The sequence below is a fragment of the Octopus bimaculoides genome, chromosome 7 (assembly GCF_001194135.2).
Source record: "Octopus bimaculoides isolate UCB-OBI-ISO-001 chromosome 7, ASM119413v2, whole genome shotgun sequence".
NCBI lineage: Eukaryota > Metazoa > Mollusca > Cephalopoda > Octopoda > Octopodidae > Octopus > Octopus bimaculoides.
In genome coordinates, this window is record NC_068987.1 from 30,343,214 (window position 1) to 30,362,523 (window position 19,310).

Genomic DNA, 19,310 nt, shown 5'->3' on the forward strand with positions numbered 1-19,310 from the left:
TTTTTTTTTTTTTTTTTTTTTTTTACATTCTTTGTGATGATATTTCATAAAATTAATTAGAATACTGATTGGGTTAATTCATGTAATTCTGTTTTAAATTTGATTAGACATATCAGAATAATAATTGTCTCTTAAATTTTGTTGCCAGTGCATGGAGCTTGCCAACATGAAATTTAACTTGCCTGGAAATTGTTTAAAATGTTCTTCAAATTCTTCCTCTTCAGTTCTCAATCGCTATCATTTTCTTTGTTCATATTCAAACATCAAGATCAAATCTTATAACGGTTTCTTCAACATGTCTCCTTATATCTTTTCTACTGTTGAGAATTATTTTCATGATTAAGATGGTTTTTAAACCAAGCAAATTTTGACTAATTAAATAACATATCCTGTTCTTTGTAGAACAAAGGGAGATTGGTTATTATTGATTGTTAAAAAAACTGTTCAGTCTTTGCTTAAACTGAAGTGCTTAAAGATAAATTAGTGAAATTTTCTCCATCATATTGTAATATTGCTGGATAATTAATGATATTGTTGTAACAACTACGACCAATGTGTGTGTGTGTGTATTTATGGGCACACGCATGACTGTGTGGTTAAGAAGTTCATTTCCTCACTGTGGTTTGTGGTTCATTTCCAATGAGTGTCCTTATGGGCAAGTGTATTTTTCTATAGCTTTGAGCTGACCAAAGCCTTGTGAGCAGATCCAGTGATAATGATGGTGTGTGTGTGTGTGTGTGTGTGTGTACACTCACACACAGCCCTGTGGTTAAAAAGTTTGTTTCACGACCACATGGTCTCAAATTCAGTCTCACTATACAATACCTAGGGCAAGTGTATTCTACTATTACCGTCAACCAATCAAAGCCTTGTGAATGGAAACTGCAAGAAACCTGTGTGAGTAAGGGAGTGGGTGTGTTTATGTTTGTGCTGATTCTCTATTGTTCACTTTTATGGTGTGAATTTTGAGCCGAGAAATCTTTTATTCCTTCATATCAGAATGTTAGTCTATGATAGTAATGTTCCCTGGTACCTATTCTATTCAATTGGATGTAGCTGATTCTGACTCCAGCAATACACCAAAACACTTTTGACTCCTCATACATTGTCTATTACTCTATTATCCATTCAGCTATTTCACACTCTACAATAATTTCTGATACCTTTTTAAAAGGAATGAATATTTCCCCAATTTCATTTCATTCCAATGATTCATGCTGTTACTACTCAGTTTTGTTGTAGTCAGTTGATTCTGAATAAATATAAACTAATCTGAATATCATATACTGAGTACTCTTTCATTTGTAAACAGTGTGTTATGAAATAGTTGCCTTAATGCGGCTCAGCAAATTTGGCGAAGCAGCTTATAGTGTTCCATTATAAATGTTCAAAGCTTTTGCGCTGTTGTCTTATTCATTGCCATCATTGTTAATTGCTGTCTAGTGATAGTTTTGCTTCCTTTCAATGACAATCTAGTAATTTTTGTCTTTTTTTTTTTTTTATGTACTTGACATTTTTTTTTTTTTATTTCATTTGATAGTTATGATAATGAATTTGATAAACAATCAAACCATTATATATCATTTGAAGTAGATTTAGGTTGTAATTAAGTATAAAGAGCTTATTTACCTCCAAGTTTTTTTTTTAATATTGAGATAACACATTTAGAATAGTAAATCCATTTAAAATATGTTTCTCAGTAACCAGATTCTAACTTTTGTCTATGGATTTCTTGTTTAAAGACTTTTGATTTCATAATAACCTAAATATGAAAATATACTCACATACCAAAACAGACTTTTGTAAGATTTGTGTAATGTTTAATTTTGGACCCACTAATGAATAATTTTAACCCTTTTGACTTTAAAACATTTCAGTAACCAGCTAAACCATTTTGATAAACTAAAAATTAATAAGCATTTGAGAAAATTTTCTATTTTGCATTTAATTGATGAGTAATTGATTCTTTTATCAAACTGGTTACTCTATGATATTGAATTTCATGTGTTGAAACCATACTGAAGTTGTTGTTTGACCTCCTCAGAACAGCTCTGGTCAAACACATGCAACTATGTGAGAATGGTAAATTGGATTTAAAAAGAAATTTTTTCTAATAACAAGTAGTGTTCATTAAAGATTTCCTTTTATCCACTTCCAGTTATTGCAAGAAATGGAACTTGTATAGGTATAATCATACAAGCCTCAACATATCACATTGTAAATTGTAGCTTCCCTCTAGTATTCATTTGTCTTTTATGGCTGCTGAAGTGGACTAAGGTGTTATAATGGAGGCAGTCAAATGCAGATAAGTGATCAGGTTCTTATACTTGAAAGGTCATACACCAAAAGAGACTTTCAATAAGATGAAAGAAGTTTATGGTGATGATGCACCATCATACAGCATAGTCAAGCACTGGTATCACCAGTTCAAATGTGGTTGGACATCGATGGAAACTGCTTCTATTCCTGAACGCCCACATTCCACCATTAATGACATAAAGTGGAAGTCACCATTTTGGATGATCGCCACATGACTATTCAGCAACTAACCCAAGAAGTGAAGATAAGTGTAGGGTCCATGGAAAAAAATCATTCACAACCATTTGCACATGCAGAGGCTGTTGGCACATTGCCAATAGAGCCTGGGAACAGTTGACTCATTCCTGCTTCTGAAAAGGTGTGAGCATCCAGGGAATCCATCATGCAAAAAAAAAAAAGAATGGACTTTTTCGGCAGACTTATCACACAGGATGAAACATGGGTTCATCACTATGATCCTGAGACTAAAGTCCAGTCGAAGCAATGGAAGCATAACTCACCACCTCCAAAGAAGGCTCATGTCCAACCCTCAGCAGGCAAGGTGATGTTCAGTCTTTTGGGACCAGCACGGAGTAGTGATGATGAATTTTCTGGCAAAGGGCACCACAATTAATGGGGCATATTATGCTTCTCCGCTGCAGAAATTGCAGGATGCCATCAAAACAAAGAGGCATGGCATACTGACCAAAGGAGTCTGCCTCCTCCAAGACAACACCCCAGTTCACTGTGTGCATGTTGCCCAGATGAAAGCACACTCCAGTGGCTATGGGCTCCTTCCTCATTCCCCTTACTCTCCTGACCTTGCACCATCTAACTTCCACCCCTTTCCAACTATGAAATCTTTTTTGAAAGGAAAGCACATTTCAGATGATGAACTTATTTCCAAGGTAAAGTCTTGGCTCCAGATACAGCCTATTGACTTCTTCAGACAAGGTCTTCACAGCTGCATAAAACAATGGGAGAAGTGCGTCACCATTGGTGGTGGCTATGTAAGAAGGACTAATAATTATGCCAAGTTTTGTTTATCCCCTAGTCCTTGGGAAGTAGGTCATGGGAAATCTTTAATGAACACTCATTGTATCATCCAGTTAAATTTGATATTAAGTAAATGAATATTTGACATTCTCTAAATGTCTGTCAAACTTTGCATTCATCTACTTCCTCCCCACTTTTTTTCATATGAAATCTAAGTAATTTTTTTATGAATTAAAATTATTTTAATTTATTTTCTTTGTGTGTATGTATATATATATATATATATATATAAAAACTTGTTTTTGATTTTTCTGTTTTATAATTTTTTTTGTTTAGTCTTAAATTTTTTTTTGTTTTTGTTTTTTTGTTTTCTGATAGAATAAATAAAACAATATTTGATGTTGTTGCAGCATTTGTAGATTTTACATATATTTAAGAAATTGGTAAAAAGTAATTTTTGAAGCTAAATATTCATTCTTGTCTTTCTTATAGTTTAGATATTATTGCAAATAGAATTAGTTTGATATATAGTTTGATTGTTAATTAACCTGGTAATTCAGATTTTAAAGTTTTTTTAAAAAATTGACATCATTTATAGCTTTCAGTTGTAATTTTACTTTTAAAAATATCACATGTTTCACTTCAATTCAATTTAAGAAATTCGTAAGAATAATTTATGAAGCTAAATATACTGTTTTTCTTATAGTTTAGATATTATTGGAAATAGAATCAATTTGATTGATAGTTTGATTATTAACCTGGTAATTCTGATTTTTAAGTTTTTAAATTGTAATTTTACCTTTTAAAAATGTTGCATATTTCACTTAAATTCAATTTAAGAATTAAGATTTAAATTTCAAAGTGGTTAATATTAATAGGCTCGAAGACGTACTGCTACACCCAAAGAATTGCTGTATTCAGTTGAATCCTCATGTTTGGATTCTACCTTGACACCACTTCAAGAAACATCTCAAGAAGAGACTTCACCTGACAAAAGTCCCAACTCAAGTCCCAAATCTTTAGTAAAGAGTGTCGATACATTAGAAAAGATTGGGTAAGGATATAGTCTGTTGATACTTCATTCTGTTAGAAAATTTTGATTATACTTTTCCCTAATGATTGCATTTATATTAATTACTAAGTGTTAAAATATCACTGTTGTTAGGCTATCATGTTGATATTACTGTAGTAGTAGTATTGTTTAGGTATTGTGTCATTTGAGTTTTTTTTTCTCTACGCTATATCATCTTATAATGTAAAATAGTTGACCATATAGGCACAAGTGTGGATGTATGGTAAGAAGCTTGCTTCCTGACCACAGGTTCAGTGTCTTTTCCTATAGCCTCAGGTCAACCAAAGACTTATGAGTGGATTTGGTCCACTGTAGTCTGGGCTTCTGCTGCTAGAAGTCACTTTATGCAACTCCCAGGTATCAGTCTGGCGACTGGAGGCAACAGGTGAGGTTGTAATGTCACATGGTGCATCATTATTTTGCAGTGCTTCTCTCTTCAATTTTTGTGTACTTCCGAGAAATTCTGTTTTCTACTGGGGAAAACAGTGGCCAAAACAGTTGTCGTGCTTCAGACAGCTTACAAGGACACTGCCTTGAGAAAAACACAAAGTTTATGAGTGGTTTTCACGCTTTAGGAATGGTCACTTGTTGTTTGAAGACCAACCTCATTCAGAGCGACCATTGATCTCCCGAACAAATGAAAACATCAGGAAAATTCATGAACTGATCTTGGAGGACCGTCACTGAACAATTGAAGTTGTTGATATGATTGGTGCATCCTGGAGCTCCTGCCAATGAATTTTGAGTGAGGAATTGCAAATGAAAAGAGTTGCGGCAAAGTTTGTGCCTCACTTGTTCATGGAACATCAAAAGCAGTCATGACTGAATGCATGTTGTGAACTGAAAGAACAGTAATAAGTTGATCCAGACTTTTTTTCTAAGGTCATCACTGGGGATGAAAGCAGGTGCTACAGAATTTGCAGATGTGGAAGAGGTAAAGAAAAAAACAACAGAGTTGTTAAAAGGCATCACTTCACAAGAGTTCCAGCATCATTTCAAATAATGGGAAACGCGTCAAATGGAAAATACTTTGAAAGCGATAAAAGTGTAAACATGTAAAACTAAGTGAATAAAATAACATTTCTTTTGGGTACCCCTCTAATATATGTGTGTGTGTCTGTGTTTGGCATCTGGTGGTTCAGCAAAGAGGCCACTAGAATAAAGTACTGGGCAAAAAAATAAGTACTAGAGTCATTTCATTCAACCAAAAATAAAAAATTCAAGGTGGTTCTTCAGCATAGCCACAGTCTAATGACTGAAACAAGTAAAAGAGGTAATATAACTTACTATAATTATAGACTTAAATCCTTCAGCATCCTGCTACTCTTTCTGGCTACCTATTTTTGACTTTTCATACAGAGCCTGCATTTTACATCCAGTACATTCTACCTTATTTATTTTCTTCCCGACCTCCACATACTTCTCACATTCATTATTCACGTCTCACTACTATGCAACATCACACTCTATACAAGTGTTTCCTTAACACAGTCTACCTTTTGTTGTGGAAGAGAAGTACTTCTCTGAATTATTTCTAAGAATTCCTTGTATAACTCTTAATTCTAATTGCTAACATCTGAAACATTAATTTGGTTAACTGTATTAATGTTCTTATTTTAAAATGATGAAATTAATAAAGATCTGACTTTTTGTATGATTTGACAAAGCTTTTCCTGTTACACATCAACCTGATATAGACAGTTTAAATAAATATTACTCTTCATGAAGTCTCTGTTTTGCCATTTTCAGTGCTAAATGGTTTCTATATACATATGCACAGATGTGGCTGTGGTAAGAAGTTTGCTTCCCAACCACGTGATTCTGGGTTCAGTCCCATTGTGTGGAACCTTGGGCGAATGTCTTCTGCTATAGCCCTCAGCTGACCAAAGCCTTGTGAGTGGATTTGATGGGTGAAAACTGAAAAAAGCCCATCGTGTGTGTGTGTGTGTGTGTGTGTATGATGCTTTGTGACTCCTTGTCTTGGCATTGCATGAAAGTTGTGAATGAGTATCACTGTCATACATGTAGTGCCATTTATTTTCAATATTCAGCATGAAAATGTCTAACCACGGGGGAAATATTCCTTTGCTTGGAATCAGGTAAGGGTTGGTGACAGGCAGGGCATCCATCTGTAGAAAATCTGCCTCAAATAAGACTCATTTGACTCCTGCAAGCATGGAAAAGTGGATGTTAGATGATGAGGATTTCTTAATTAAATTGTACATTTTATTAAATTTCTCTTGTAAGAAATAAATTCCAATTTGAACATTATTTTCCCCCACTGTCTAGACAATAGTACTGATGAAAACTTTTCTTTTTCCAAAACTTTCTAGGTTGTCAAATGAGACGGAACTTCAACTTTCTCCGCTTCCACTTCGCAGAGTTAATAGTGCTTCTGAAGCAACTAGACCCAACAAATACAGGCTAGTAACATTTTTACTGTTTAGTATTTTAGTAAAAGAATTTTTCCAAAATATCTTAAATACTGTTAAAAAAAAAAAAGAAATTTCAATTTTGTGTTATGGAACAAAACGTAATTTTAGAAAATATTCATCTCTCTAGTTTTAGATTCAGTTAACACAGTTTTGTGATACACTGTTTATAATAGAGCTGTATGACTTACTTTATACACTGTGGTGTACTAATATGTTTTAAACAATCATGAGTGTGTAAGACTAACTTTATATACACAAGTGTATTTAAAGGCAACTTGAGATGATTAGTTGTCTCTGAAGCAACTAATTTAGTACTTCTGACTGACTCCATGTAGGGTAAACTATTCTCAGAAAAAAATGATGTAACACTAACAGCAGGCATGAACTCCAGACCTTTTCTACAAGTAGTTTGATATTTTATTATATAATGATAAACTTATTGTTATTAGTGCTCAGGTGCACCACAACTCATCAAAAAAAGTAATCAAAACTGCATGAATAGTACATAAAATATGCACAAGAAGTGAACAGTGAATAAGTCATTATAAAAAAAAGAAACATAAATGGTTGGGCATCAGTTGTACTGTTGGTGAATTTCAGGAAGCATGGAAGTTTTAAAGGATGTAGTGTCTTAACAACTAACAACTGATGGAGATAGTTTATTCCATGCTTTGTCAATTCCGAGCAAGAAAAAACTGTTTCCAAAAGTCAGGGGTTCAGTGTTGTTTGATTTTGTAAGAATGTCCAAAAGTGTTTGACGTATGGAATTCAAAAAAAGGTTCCAAAGTTGTTGGAAAGATAGTAGATAATCTTGTGGTTACCTACCAAGTTGGTTGCCAGATGTCAGAGCTTTGTGTTCATACTCAGGGAAGCAAGACATTCAGAGTATGGTAGACACCTGATGGCGGGTATTCATCTGGTTGCACTGTTTCTGAACAAGAGATTGATATTCTGAGCAAGATAAGGGTTCTAAACTGGTGATGCAAACTCTGTGTGGGTGTACCATAGTTATATACAGCTTTAAATAGATAGCTGGAGAGTGGCTGACAAAGATCTTACTGAGACACCCTCAGCCTTCTTGACAATCTTGGAGATGTAATTTGTCCAATACCGATCACTGTTGACAATAAAACCCAGGTCATGTTCACTAACAGACTTCTTAAGGTTGGTGTTGAAGGATTATGTTAAAGCTGGCTTTTTTTTTTTTCTTCGAAAATGCTTGGTGACACTCTTGTCCGCAGCCAGCTTGAGTTGACAGTCAATAATACATTACTGTATTGTCTCCAAGTCTGATTGCAGGAAAGATCTATAACTTATAGGATCTGTCCTCTGCATATTTCAATGCTATAACATTCTTCAAGTTCACATCTAAGTCATTAATATATGCAACAGACAACAGGAGTCTAAGAATAGATACCTGTGGTACATCAGATGTCATCTCATAGGGTGAAGAATGATGTCCTAGAACTGTGACTACCTCTTTTCAACCAAGAATGAAGGGCTTAACCAATTATATAGATTGTCTTTCACACCCATTGCAGAGAATTGTGCCAAGAGTTGTTAGTGTGGCACAGAATTGAAAGCTGTAGCAACGTCAAGGTAGATAACATCTACTCGTGAACTGCCATCTGTCATCAAGAAACTTGATGAGTTGACTACAGCAGCTGGAATTGGGGTTAATTCCAAATTGTGAGAATCAAATAAGGCTGTAAGAGTTCCAGAAGTTCCAATGTGTTTCTCGGACATGGGACTCCATCAGTTTAGCGATGCAGCTAGTAAGACTGACTGGATGGTAGTTGACTGGTGATGTGTGATCACTCTTTTTGAACAGGGGAATGACACAGGCAATTTTCCACTGCTCTGGAATGTCAGTTATTAAGGCAGAATTGAAAGAAAAATGAAAGCTGGTGCAAAAGAAAGACTCTGTCACATTTGAGAAGCAGATAAGTAATACCATCAAAACCAGGAAAGGCATAGTTGTGCTTATTCTTGAGGTGGCATTGCAGTGTTGCAAGCATCTATTTCACAGATGCTATAGAATTTGATGTCTGAGGTGGTGAAGATGGTACATTAGAATTTTCAACAGTAAAAATGCTAGCATAGCATTCAGCAATAAATTCTGCACGTTCTTTAGGATCATCAGTAACCCAGCCTGTGTAGAGATTGCAAAGAGAGTCAATAGGAAAGTGAGGCCTCTACTTTGAATGTACATATTTCCAGAACACTTTGCCATCAGGGTTAGTCACTGTACATTGTTCAAATTCAAGCATTGCCTTTTTTTCCACTTGCTAGAGATGGTTAGATGATCTATTGCACCTTCTATTTTCCTCTGTTCTATCCACTTGACCATACTGCATCTACTTGAGGTGTGGCCACATTTTCTTTGCTTGGGCCTCTCAGGATCACACAAAATGCAAGGAATTTTAAATGTTTCATTTTCTAGCCAACTTCTGGAAAATTTGTTATATTTAGTACTTAGATATATATAATGATTACATAAAAATGAGACTTTGGGTTTATGTAAGGGCTGATATTTATATTGTCTTTCTGAAAAATATTTGTAGTATAAATTGAACTATTGCAACTGAAAGTGGAAACTGACTAGAAGCTGAATTTTCCATTAGCATTAAAAATGAATTAAGCCATAATCTTGAAAAAAAAAATATTCATTAGTATCCTCATCAAATCATTTTTCTTCAATTGTATAGTGAACCTGTCAGTCCCCTTAGATCGCCTCAAGCTCCTCGGAAAAGATCTAATGATGTCTTTAAACGGTTAACTTCCAAAAGTATGATCTCATCACCTGAGTCAAACAGGTAAGTGATTGAACTGTAATAATATGCTTTAATTTTCAACTCCATTGCTTTAACTAAATATTAAGACATTTATCTAACCGAAATGGTAAAGTGATAAATGGTATACATTTAAAATTTATGCTTTGTGCAACATTCTCAAATCAAATGTCATGAGTATTATCCTTCAGGTAGTTTCACAAAATGACTACCAGTTTTATACAGTGTATAATTCTTTTGACCCCACTCCATAAAATATTGCTTTGGGCAGTCAAAAGTAAAATAATTATTTTCAATTAACTGAAATATATATAATCACATTGTCTATTCATAATTTGTCAGTTGTTTATTTTTCTAGTTTTAAAAAGTGTATTTTTCTTTCCAAAACTCAGGGGTACTATCACACAGTTGAGCCGGATTAATTCTGGAGGTAGATCTTCACCAGTGTTTTGTTCCCATATTGTAGAAGGTCATGCCAAACCAGTTCTGTCTGTATGTGCTACAGAAGATTTATTATTCACAAGCAGTAAAGGTATAAAAAAGTGTTCCTTATTTTTCTCATTTTTAATCTCTAGTTTGTCTTGTCACATGATTGTAACAATTTCAGTCAAAATATTTTTCAGTTCCTTTTATCTTAGTTCCAATTGAAGACTTACTTTCCACTAATTACTTTCAATATCCCATACAAAATATTTATCACCTTTTTTTTTTTATAAGATTTATGATGGAATCATTTTATAAAGGAATATCTATATTGTTAGTAAATATCATTTCATATTCAATTACTTAAGATGTATTTTAAATAGGTTTGTTGTCCAATGCAGTCATTAGATCATGTCTTTTTATTAGTCAATTGTAAGTTATTTTATGTATGAAAAATACTAATGTACCATGAACAGCTTGAAGATTGGTAGAATTGGTAGAGCAATGTACACTATACCTTTGTGAGTTTAAACCTTGTGAAGGTCAACTTTGCCTTTCGTCCTTCTGATGTCTTTGAAATAATTAACAGTCAAGTACTATGATTGACTATTTCTTCCTCTAAAAATATGTGGGCCCCCTCCCTCAGAAATCAATGCTGCTTACATTGTGAAATGCATTAATAAACAATAAACCCCTTGAATTAAAAGTTTAAGTATTTTGAAAATATTTATTACGAAAATATTTATGAAGTTAGCCATTTTCTGAGAATGTTAAGTAGATTATATAGATCTTTTCAAATTGATAAAATAACCAAGTTTTAGATTGTTCAAGGGATATGCAAAATTTTGTGGTACATTAAAGTTGCTAAAATAAAGACGTGAAATGTGAAAACAATATGTTTTTGTAAGTCGTGTAAAAACTCTTATGGGTATTGTGAAATTTATGATGTATTAAATGCACAGTTCTATATTTAAGAGATGAGGAATTATTTACATTATTTACATTTGACGGATATTCGTCCTCATCTTGTTTGTTGTTAACATATTAATAATAATAGTAACATCGATAGGAATGAGAGCCCAGGTTCGAAATTTCCCGAAGACACCTGACGAAGGCTGGAGGGTATATCAGCCGAAACGTTGTGTTAACAACAAACAAGATGAGGACGAATATCCGTCAAATGTAAATAATGTAAATAAAGTATTAAATGCAGTCTGTTTTTTAAGAAAATATATAGTATGTAAACATATGAACTCATGATTATGGACGTATTTCATCACTAGCATAATTTTGTGCACACAAACTATTAGATATTATAGAGGAACAACTGCATAGAATTAATATTGAATATTTTGAAAGAAATAATTTGTTTCAGTTCTTTTACAAACTAGAATAATTACCAATGTTTGGGAGAATGCAGTGATATAAAATTTTTACTTGTCTCTCACTTTGAAAAAGACTATTAGTAAAGTGGTAAAGCTGTCATATTTGATGTAGTGAATCGACAAATTTTAATTAAATATGGAATACTGTAGGAAATGACTACTAACAGGACTATTTTGTCATTACAATTAGTTCCATCACCTAGCTAAAGCAAAGTTTGGTCAAAAAGCTTTTTATAGATTTATTATTCATTTCATTCCTGTTGGCATGTGCTTAATCTGATTTTTCTATCTTGTGACCATTTTATTTTTTTAATGCTTAAGCCATGTGTTTTCAGTAATAGCTATATTTATTTCCACATGTCTAGATCGTACTGCCAAAGTCTGGGATCTCAACACTGGCCATGAGCTACAAGTCTTTCCTGACCATCCTAACAATGTAGTGGCACTAAAGTACAATGAACCATCCCATAGGCTCTACACAGTCTCACTTTCAGAAGTGAAAGTCTGGGATATTCGAGATGTCGCAACACCTAACTGTGTTATTGCTTTCAAGTAAGTTGAGTGTTATTTGTTTTCTTTTCTTTAATTCCTTGTGATTTAATATGTGTAACCAAATCTGTATCAGTTTGCTGTATTTATGCTTGGGCAGTGCCATAAAACTTGTACTTCATCTGAAATTTTGTGTGTAAAACCATTGTATAGGTGTAGCAAAGAGTAGTGTTTCTTTGTCTTATTATTTAGATTACACCTATACAATGGTTTTACCATCATGAAACCAGGATTTTATACACTTGAAGACTTTTGCTATTAGTCTGGAAACTAACAGTGTTGATAATTGAGAACTTGGATTGAGTACTTCTTTGGAAATATTCTACCTTTATACCCTACCAGGACCTTATGTGTATATATATTAATGAATATGAATTGAGGATTAAATTTATTTCTATTTATTTTATGGCTTGGTTTGCAGAAGAAGGGCAGCAGCTATAATATTTTGTGGGAGTGGAGGGCTCCTATGACTGGAGGATGAGGGAGAAAAAATATCTTATAATTACAGGCAATTTCTATAGTTATTCGGTAAAATAAAAGCAGTTAGAAATATTGCTTCTATATGTTAGAGGATTATTTTAAATGTATGTTCATTTTGTAAACACCAAATTTACAATTACTTTAAGTTAATTTTATCAAAGGCGTTATTAGCAATCTAAGTTTCTGTTTTAAATGCTTGCATTTCTCATTTTCAGTTCTTCAGGTCTTGCGTCTGCACCAATATCATATCAAACACGCCAGAGTGAAGTCAGCCGTCATGAAAATTTAATAAATGCCATTTCACTGAGTGATGATGGCCAGACACTGTTCACAGCTGTTGGAAACCTAGTGCGCATGTGGGATCTTCGAAAGTAAGTTGGTTAATGTCTTACCTTACATATATACCTAATTAATGCTCTTCATACAATTGGAAAGTCTATTATAGCTTATTGTGTTAACATGAATCATGATTATTTAAAATGTTTGCTTAAAATAACTAACAATCTTGTGCATATGTCAAGATTGCTAAGTCAGAGATGGAATGTCAACTTTTGTTTGGCTTAGAAGCAAAGCATAAAATCAAGAGGTCTTTAGTAAGGACACTACTGCCATCTGGAAAGTGGCCATACTTGATATGCGGAAAAGAAGCTAGGAATGCCATATAGTTTATCCAGTGCAAACTGGGTCCACGAGTGGATTATAGGCAAACTGACAAAAGAGGGATTTTGTAGTTAGCCGTAAGATCACCCCTAAAATAAATTCATTCAAATACTCAGTGTTCCCTAAAAGTAGTTGGTAGCTTTTGTTTCCTAAGTGTGTTCTGAAAAGGTAAGTAGCCAGAGTAAGATCAGAATGAAAAAGTTGAGGGAGCTATTTCATCTGCCAGCACTGAAAGAGATTCTCTCTTTGAGTAAAGGGTAAATTTTATGATGCCTCTGTATAAAGTGTGATGTTGCATGGTAGCAAAACATGGGCATTGAGGATGTGAGAAGGGTGGGAGAAATTCAGATGATCATGTATGTGTAATGTTAATACATGTGGTCGATAGAAATAAAAACTGGGTATAAGAGGAATCAAATGTAGTATGCAAACGAAAAGACTGAGCAAGTATTGGCATGTGATGCACATAGAGGATAATGGTTAAATACAGAAGTGCCAAGAGATATTGGTGCAAGGAGCCTGTTTTTGAGACAAAAATACGAAATGATGAAAGCAGATCTCACAGGACTGATCGTGCTGAAGGAGATGACAAAGTAGAGTGATAGATGGTGAGATACTCTTTTGGCACTCACTCAGCCAATCCATGCAAACTTGGAAAAAGAGACATAGAATGAAGCTAATAGTACTGGATTTTTGTTGTACTAAATGTATATCTCATGTGAGATATTTTGTTTTTAAGACAGATTTATTTTTAATGTAAGTGTTTCATGTATCTTCATAAAAGGTTGTTTTTCATTTTAAAGCTTAAGCTGCATTAACAAGCTGACTGGTCATCAGGCTCAGGTGATGGTTCTTGCCTCAACAAGTAATGCTGAGAGTCAACTTGTGGTCAGTGGTTCAAAAGACCATTACATCAAGGTAAATTATTTTGCATCTAATTTTTTCTTGCAGAAAAATTAATGGCTGAAAGCTCAAGAGTGCTACTCTTTTGACCTCATAATTGATGGGGTGGACTAATATACTTAATAGTCATGATTTTGAATCTTACGGCTGTCATTGTATATAATGTGTTTATCAAGGATCTTCACACTGTTTGATTCAGTTGGTTCTACTAAAGCAATATCAGTTATCCCACTTCTATTACAACATTATTTATATTATTTACATTTGACGGATATTTGTCCTCATCTTGTTTGTTGTTAACACGTTTTCGCTGATACACCCTCCAGCCTTCATCAGGTGTCTTGAGGAAATTTCGAACCTGGCTTCTCATTCCTAAGGTATTTTTCAATGTTATTATCATTCAGGACACTGCTTGGAATCAAAATCAGAATCTTGGGGTTAGTAGCCTGCACTCTTAACCACTACGCCATATGCCCGTGGGCAATTATGGAGTGAATTTTAGGGCTTGTAAATGTAATATTTTTCTATCCTTCCTTAATACTGGTTCCCATATACTGTTCATATCTGCACTTGGTCTGCTTAGGAGGTTGTGTCCTAACATATGTGCTGCTTCTTTTAGTTTTCTTATTTTCCAGTGGTATTCTCTGTCTATTATTTTAACTTCATCCCACAGGAGAAGGTGGTCTCCATTTTTCCATACATGATCAGAGAACACCACTGGAAAATATGAAAACTAAAAGAAACTTCACATTTGCTAGGACACAACAACCTCCTAAGCAGACTGAGTGCAGATATGAGTAGCATATGGGAACCGGTATTAAGGAAGGATAGAAAAATATTAGATTTATAAGCCCTAAAATTCATTCCATAATTGCCCACGGGCATATGACTTAGTGGTTAAGAGTGCGGCCTACTAACCCCAAGATTATGAGTTTGATTCCAGGCAGTGACCTGAATAATAATAATAATAATATCAAAAAATACCTTAGGAATGAGAAGCCAGGTTCGAAATTTCCCCAAGACACCTGATGAAGGCTGGAGGGTGTATCAGCTGAAATGTGTTAACAACAAACAAGATGAGGACAAATATCCATCACATTATTTATATTTGATGTACATAATTCCTCATCTCTTAAATATAGAATTGTCCTATTACAACAACTTCAAATATATTCATCCTACTACACTTACAGACATGTCTGAAACTGAGAACGTTAATTAAAAATTTCTTGGGAATTTCTTGAACTTACACATTTAGTGCTTCATTTTCTAGATACATTTATCTCATTCTTTCTCCCCTGTCCTTTAAAAAATTGTTCATTGAAATATTAATGAAAGATATTTATTTTTTTAAAACATTGTAATATTTTTAATTATCTTTTTTTTTTTATAATTACAGATATTTGAAGTGAACTCCATGACTTCAAATGTTGCCAGTCCAACATACAATCTTGAACCACCACATTTTGATGGTGTCCAGTCCTTAGTGATACAAGATCAAATACTGTTTAGTGGGTCAAGAGACCGTTGTATTAAGAAATGGAACCTTAAAGACAAAAAGACCATCCAGGTTATTATATAATATATATATGTATCTGTGTAATGTCTTCTGTTTTGATCAAAATTTTTAGTGGATTTGGCAGAAATGTTACAGTACTGCAGTGTGGGTGGCACATAAAATACACCAGTTTGAGCGTGGCCGTTGCCAGTACCGCCTGACTGGCCTTCATAGGATCTTCGAGCGAGATCGTTGCCAGTGCCCCTGGACTAGCTCTTGTGCGGGTGGCACATAAAATGCACCATTTTGTGCATGGCCGTTGCCAGTACCGCCTGACTGGCCTTCGTGCCAGTGGCATGTAAAAGCACCCACTACACTCTGTGTTGTGAAGAAGGGAGACTTCCATGCGAGGACAAGTGTTAGCCTTCCATCCACAAGAAAAGCATCTTGCCCAGGACTGTGCATACTGATGAAGATAAATGGTCAACTCTGTCCAATGGAGGCCCCTAGATATTTTGTCTGTGAGTTTTGAGAACATCCAGAGTCAACCATTTATCTGAATGCAAAGGGTGGCACAGGTTCTGCAAGATATTTCATCCAGTGCTCTGACAATTATGCCAATTTGCTGCCTTGTTGGACAAAATATCTTCATTGAAATCAAGGAGGCAGGATATCTGTGTACCCTACTCCATACCAACAACAAAAGGTAACAGTAAAATAAGCAAATGTAGATTATAGGTAGAGATCTGAAACAAGGCACCTAACTTTGTTTCAGTTTATTTTTGATAAAACAAAACTTAATTCCACTCCTGCTTTCTGTTTGAGTAGTTTGTGGTTGAATATTTCAATGAATATATCATTCCACTATTTTAGGCATGGTGGAATAATTATAAATCTATATATAAATATCTATTTCAGAATCAATTAAATTTTTTATTTAAACTCTTTCAATATATGTGGTTTGAAATAAGATATGTTTAGCAGACTGAATTATTGTATTAATAAAGTTGGTGATCCTGTGTCTTTTGTCATTTTTGTAATCAAAAATGCAACAAACCAGTGATTGTCAGGGAAAAATAATTTAGAAAGAAGAAACAGTGATTTGAAATATTTAATATTTTATTTTTCTTTCAGTCCCTCTATTGTGCTCATAAAGACTGGATCAATGGCTTAGCAATTATGCCTGAGCATCAGATCTTGCTTAGTGGTTGTCGAAGTGGTTACCTAAAACTATGGCAAACTGAAGGAAATTGCTCTGCAATTGGTGAAATCAAAGCCCATAACTTTCCAATTACTGCCCTTACCACAAATAAATCAGCAATATTCACAGCTTCAAAGTAAGTATCTTCTGGCACAAGAAGACATAATTGTAAATAATCAGCCTTTAAATTTCAGAGGTGTTTAACCCTTTAGCATTTAAACCGGTTATATCCAGCCCAAATATTTTACCTGTTTTCCTGTCAAACTGGCCAGATTTGGCTTCTCACGCTTACTCGACAATGTCATACTAAAAATATATGATCACATCATCAAAATATCGAAGCCATGAGATAATGTATGATTAATTCAAAATAATGTAATTAAATAAGCATTACATTTGGCAGAATAATTTGAACACTAAAGGGTTAAATTTTTCAGCAGAAAGAATTATTATTCTCAAACAAATTTTGATATTTGAAAAAAAAAATGTTTTTCAATGTTTTTTCTAGGTTCATTCAGTTTTCCAAATTATGATATAAGCTAATGCTTACAATGAAAACAAATTTACAGGTTGGATGGAGTTGGCACACTTAAAATGTTACTTAACAAAGCAACAAAAATGAGAATTGTCTAGGGGCAACTCTTTACATTGCATTTAACCAGCATTTTTACAAAAATCATGTTTACGAACACCATATCTGACTCACAACAACCATTATCTCAAAAATGAAACTCAAATTCTATGTCTTCCAATGAAACTTTGATAATCCATTATTTAAGTATCAAGTCCTACTTCATGTCATTATTCCCTTTTTTAGTTCTTAAGATTTCCAGATTTCCTCTTTGAGTATCTACCCCAACTAACAATAAAAATCTTTTCTATGTTTGAACTTGAGATTGTTAAATGTCTTTTACCTACAACAAAATTAAGGACATATCTTCAGTGAGGCCAGCAATCCTTTGAAAGACCTTCACAGCTTATATTCTGTAGTTCTCTCGGACTGACAAACCCTTCTGAAAATCATTCTGCTGTTGGAGTTGGAGTCAGTTGTTACATGTAGTTTATCTTCTAACTTTTGCTTTGTTCTTGATTACTTAAGGCATCTCTAAGCTTAACTCAATCTAGCATTGGACATTACTTGTGGTGAAGGTGTTTCTATTCAAAACAGTGCAATTTTCTCCTAGCTCTTTCACATTCTTTCTCCCTCTTTTTCTCTTTAAAAAAAAATATATAAACGTGTATGTAGGTGTATGAATACATATTTGCATGTACATATGTGTATACATATGTATGCACACACAGTTCCATGACTCATGTACATATGATGATTATATATATTTAAAAAAATATATATATATTTTTTATATATATATACACATACATATATATAAACATACACACATGTATGTATATGTGTGTAAGGTGCATTCAAAAACTATCCAACTTTATTTTTTCCTGCCAAAACTAAGTCTGCATGGGCAAAATCCTTTGGGTGTAAAGTGACACCACCCATCCTGCACATGCAGGAAAATCTTTGCTCTGGTAGGCTATGTTGTTTACCAGCTGTTATGCCTAGAGTACAGACATGTGCACTGGTCAGATTTTTGTTTTCACAAAATGCATTGAGCAGAGATATTGCATCAAATTTTGCCAATTGCTTGGGATACTCAAACCATCCAGAAGATTCAGCAAGCCTTTGGTGATGATGCCATTTGCAAAACTCAGATCAAGGAGTGATACAACTGCTTCAAATCTGACTGCACCTCAGTGGAGAGTGCAGCATGCTCAGGCAGGCCATTCATAAGCCAAAACAAGGAGCTGGTTAAGGTTTGGCAAATAGTCATGAAAAACCATCATGTAACAATTCAGAAAATTGTTCATGAAGTGAGAATAAGCACAGGATCAGTGCATGCAGAAAGTGTCAGTGAAATTGGTCTCCAAGGTGCAAGCCATGCCCCTGACTACATGAAGACCATCATTGGTGATGATACATGGGCTTATGTTCTCTGTTCAACGTGTTTGCCCATCTTGCATGAAAAGGAAAAAGCAACAAGCACACACTACCGTGTTCTAGGCATAGCAGCAGGGAACTGATGTGGCCTACTGGCACAAAAACTTTTGTATGTGCACAGGAACAATGGTGTTACCTCCCACTCAAAAGCATCTTCCCAACACACCATTAGTTTCGGCAGGAAAAATTAGTCAGATACTTTTTGAATGCATCTTATATGTATATGAGTATGTATCTGTGTGTGTGTGTATCTATATGTGTATGTATATATATACATCTACCTGTGTGTGTGTATATGTATATATATATGTGTGTATGTATGTACCACTATATGTCCATGCATGTGTGAGTGTGTGTATATCTGTATATAACGTGTGTGTGTGTATCTGTGGGTTTTTTTTCAGTGTTTACAAATAACACAGAAAAAAATAAATAAACAGTTACCAGTGTAGCAAAAATTCACACAAGTACCAAGGATGTAACAACCTATTTAAAAAGTTATAAACTCTGAGTTAAGGTGAAATGTTTTGGATAATATATATAAATAAATGGAATTAAACGCAGGTGTTATTCAAATTCTTTTACTTCCGACATATGTTTCGAAGAC

The 19,310-nt window shown here is 34.2% G+C and overlaps 1 protein-coding gene across 6 annotated transcripts in view; it reads left to right on the forward strand.

Moving 5' to 3' along the window:
- The window catches only part of LOC106873190 (kinesin-like protein KIF21A), a 212,552-nt gene that overhangs the window by 186,282 nt on the left and 6,960 nt on the right, over positions 1–19,310 (forward strand). For all 6 annotated transcript variants that reach the window (XM_052969487.1, XM_052969488.1, XM_052969483.1 and 3 more), the window contains 9 exons: positions 4,173–4,348; positions 6,700–6,789; positions 9,510–9,617; positions 9,986–10,125; positions 11,767–11,953; positions 12,646–12,801; positions 13,894–14,008; positions 15,393–15,563; positions 16,626–16,828. In XM_052969487.1, coding sequence (XP_052825447.1) covers positions 4,173–4,348; positions 6,700–6,789; positions 9,510–9,617; positions 9,986–10,125; positions 11,767–11,953; positions 12,646–12,801; positions 13,894–14,008; positions 15,393–15,563; positions 16,626–16,828 — 1,346 coding nt within the window. The remainder of the gene's footprint in view (positions 1–4,172; positions 4,349–6,699; positions 6,790–9,509; positions 9,618–9,985; positions 10,126–11,766; positions 11,954–12,645; positions 12,802–13,893; positions 14,009–15,392; positions 15,564–16,625; positions 16,829–19,310) is intronic.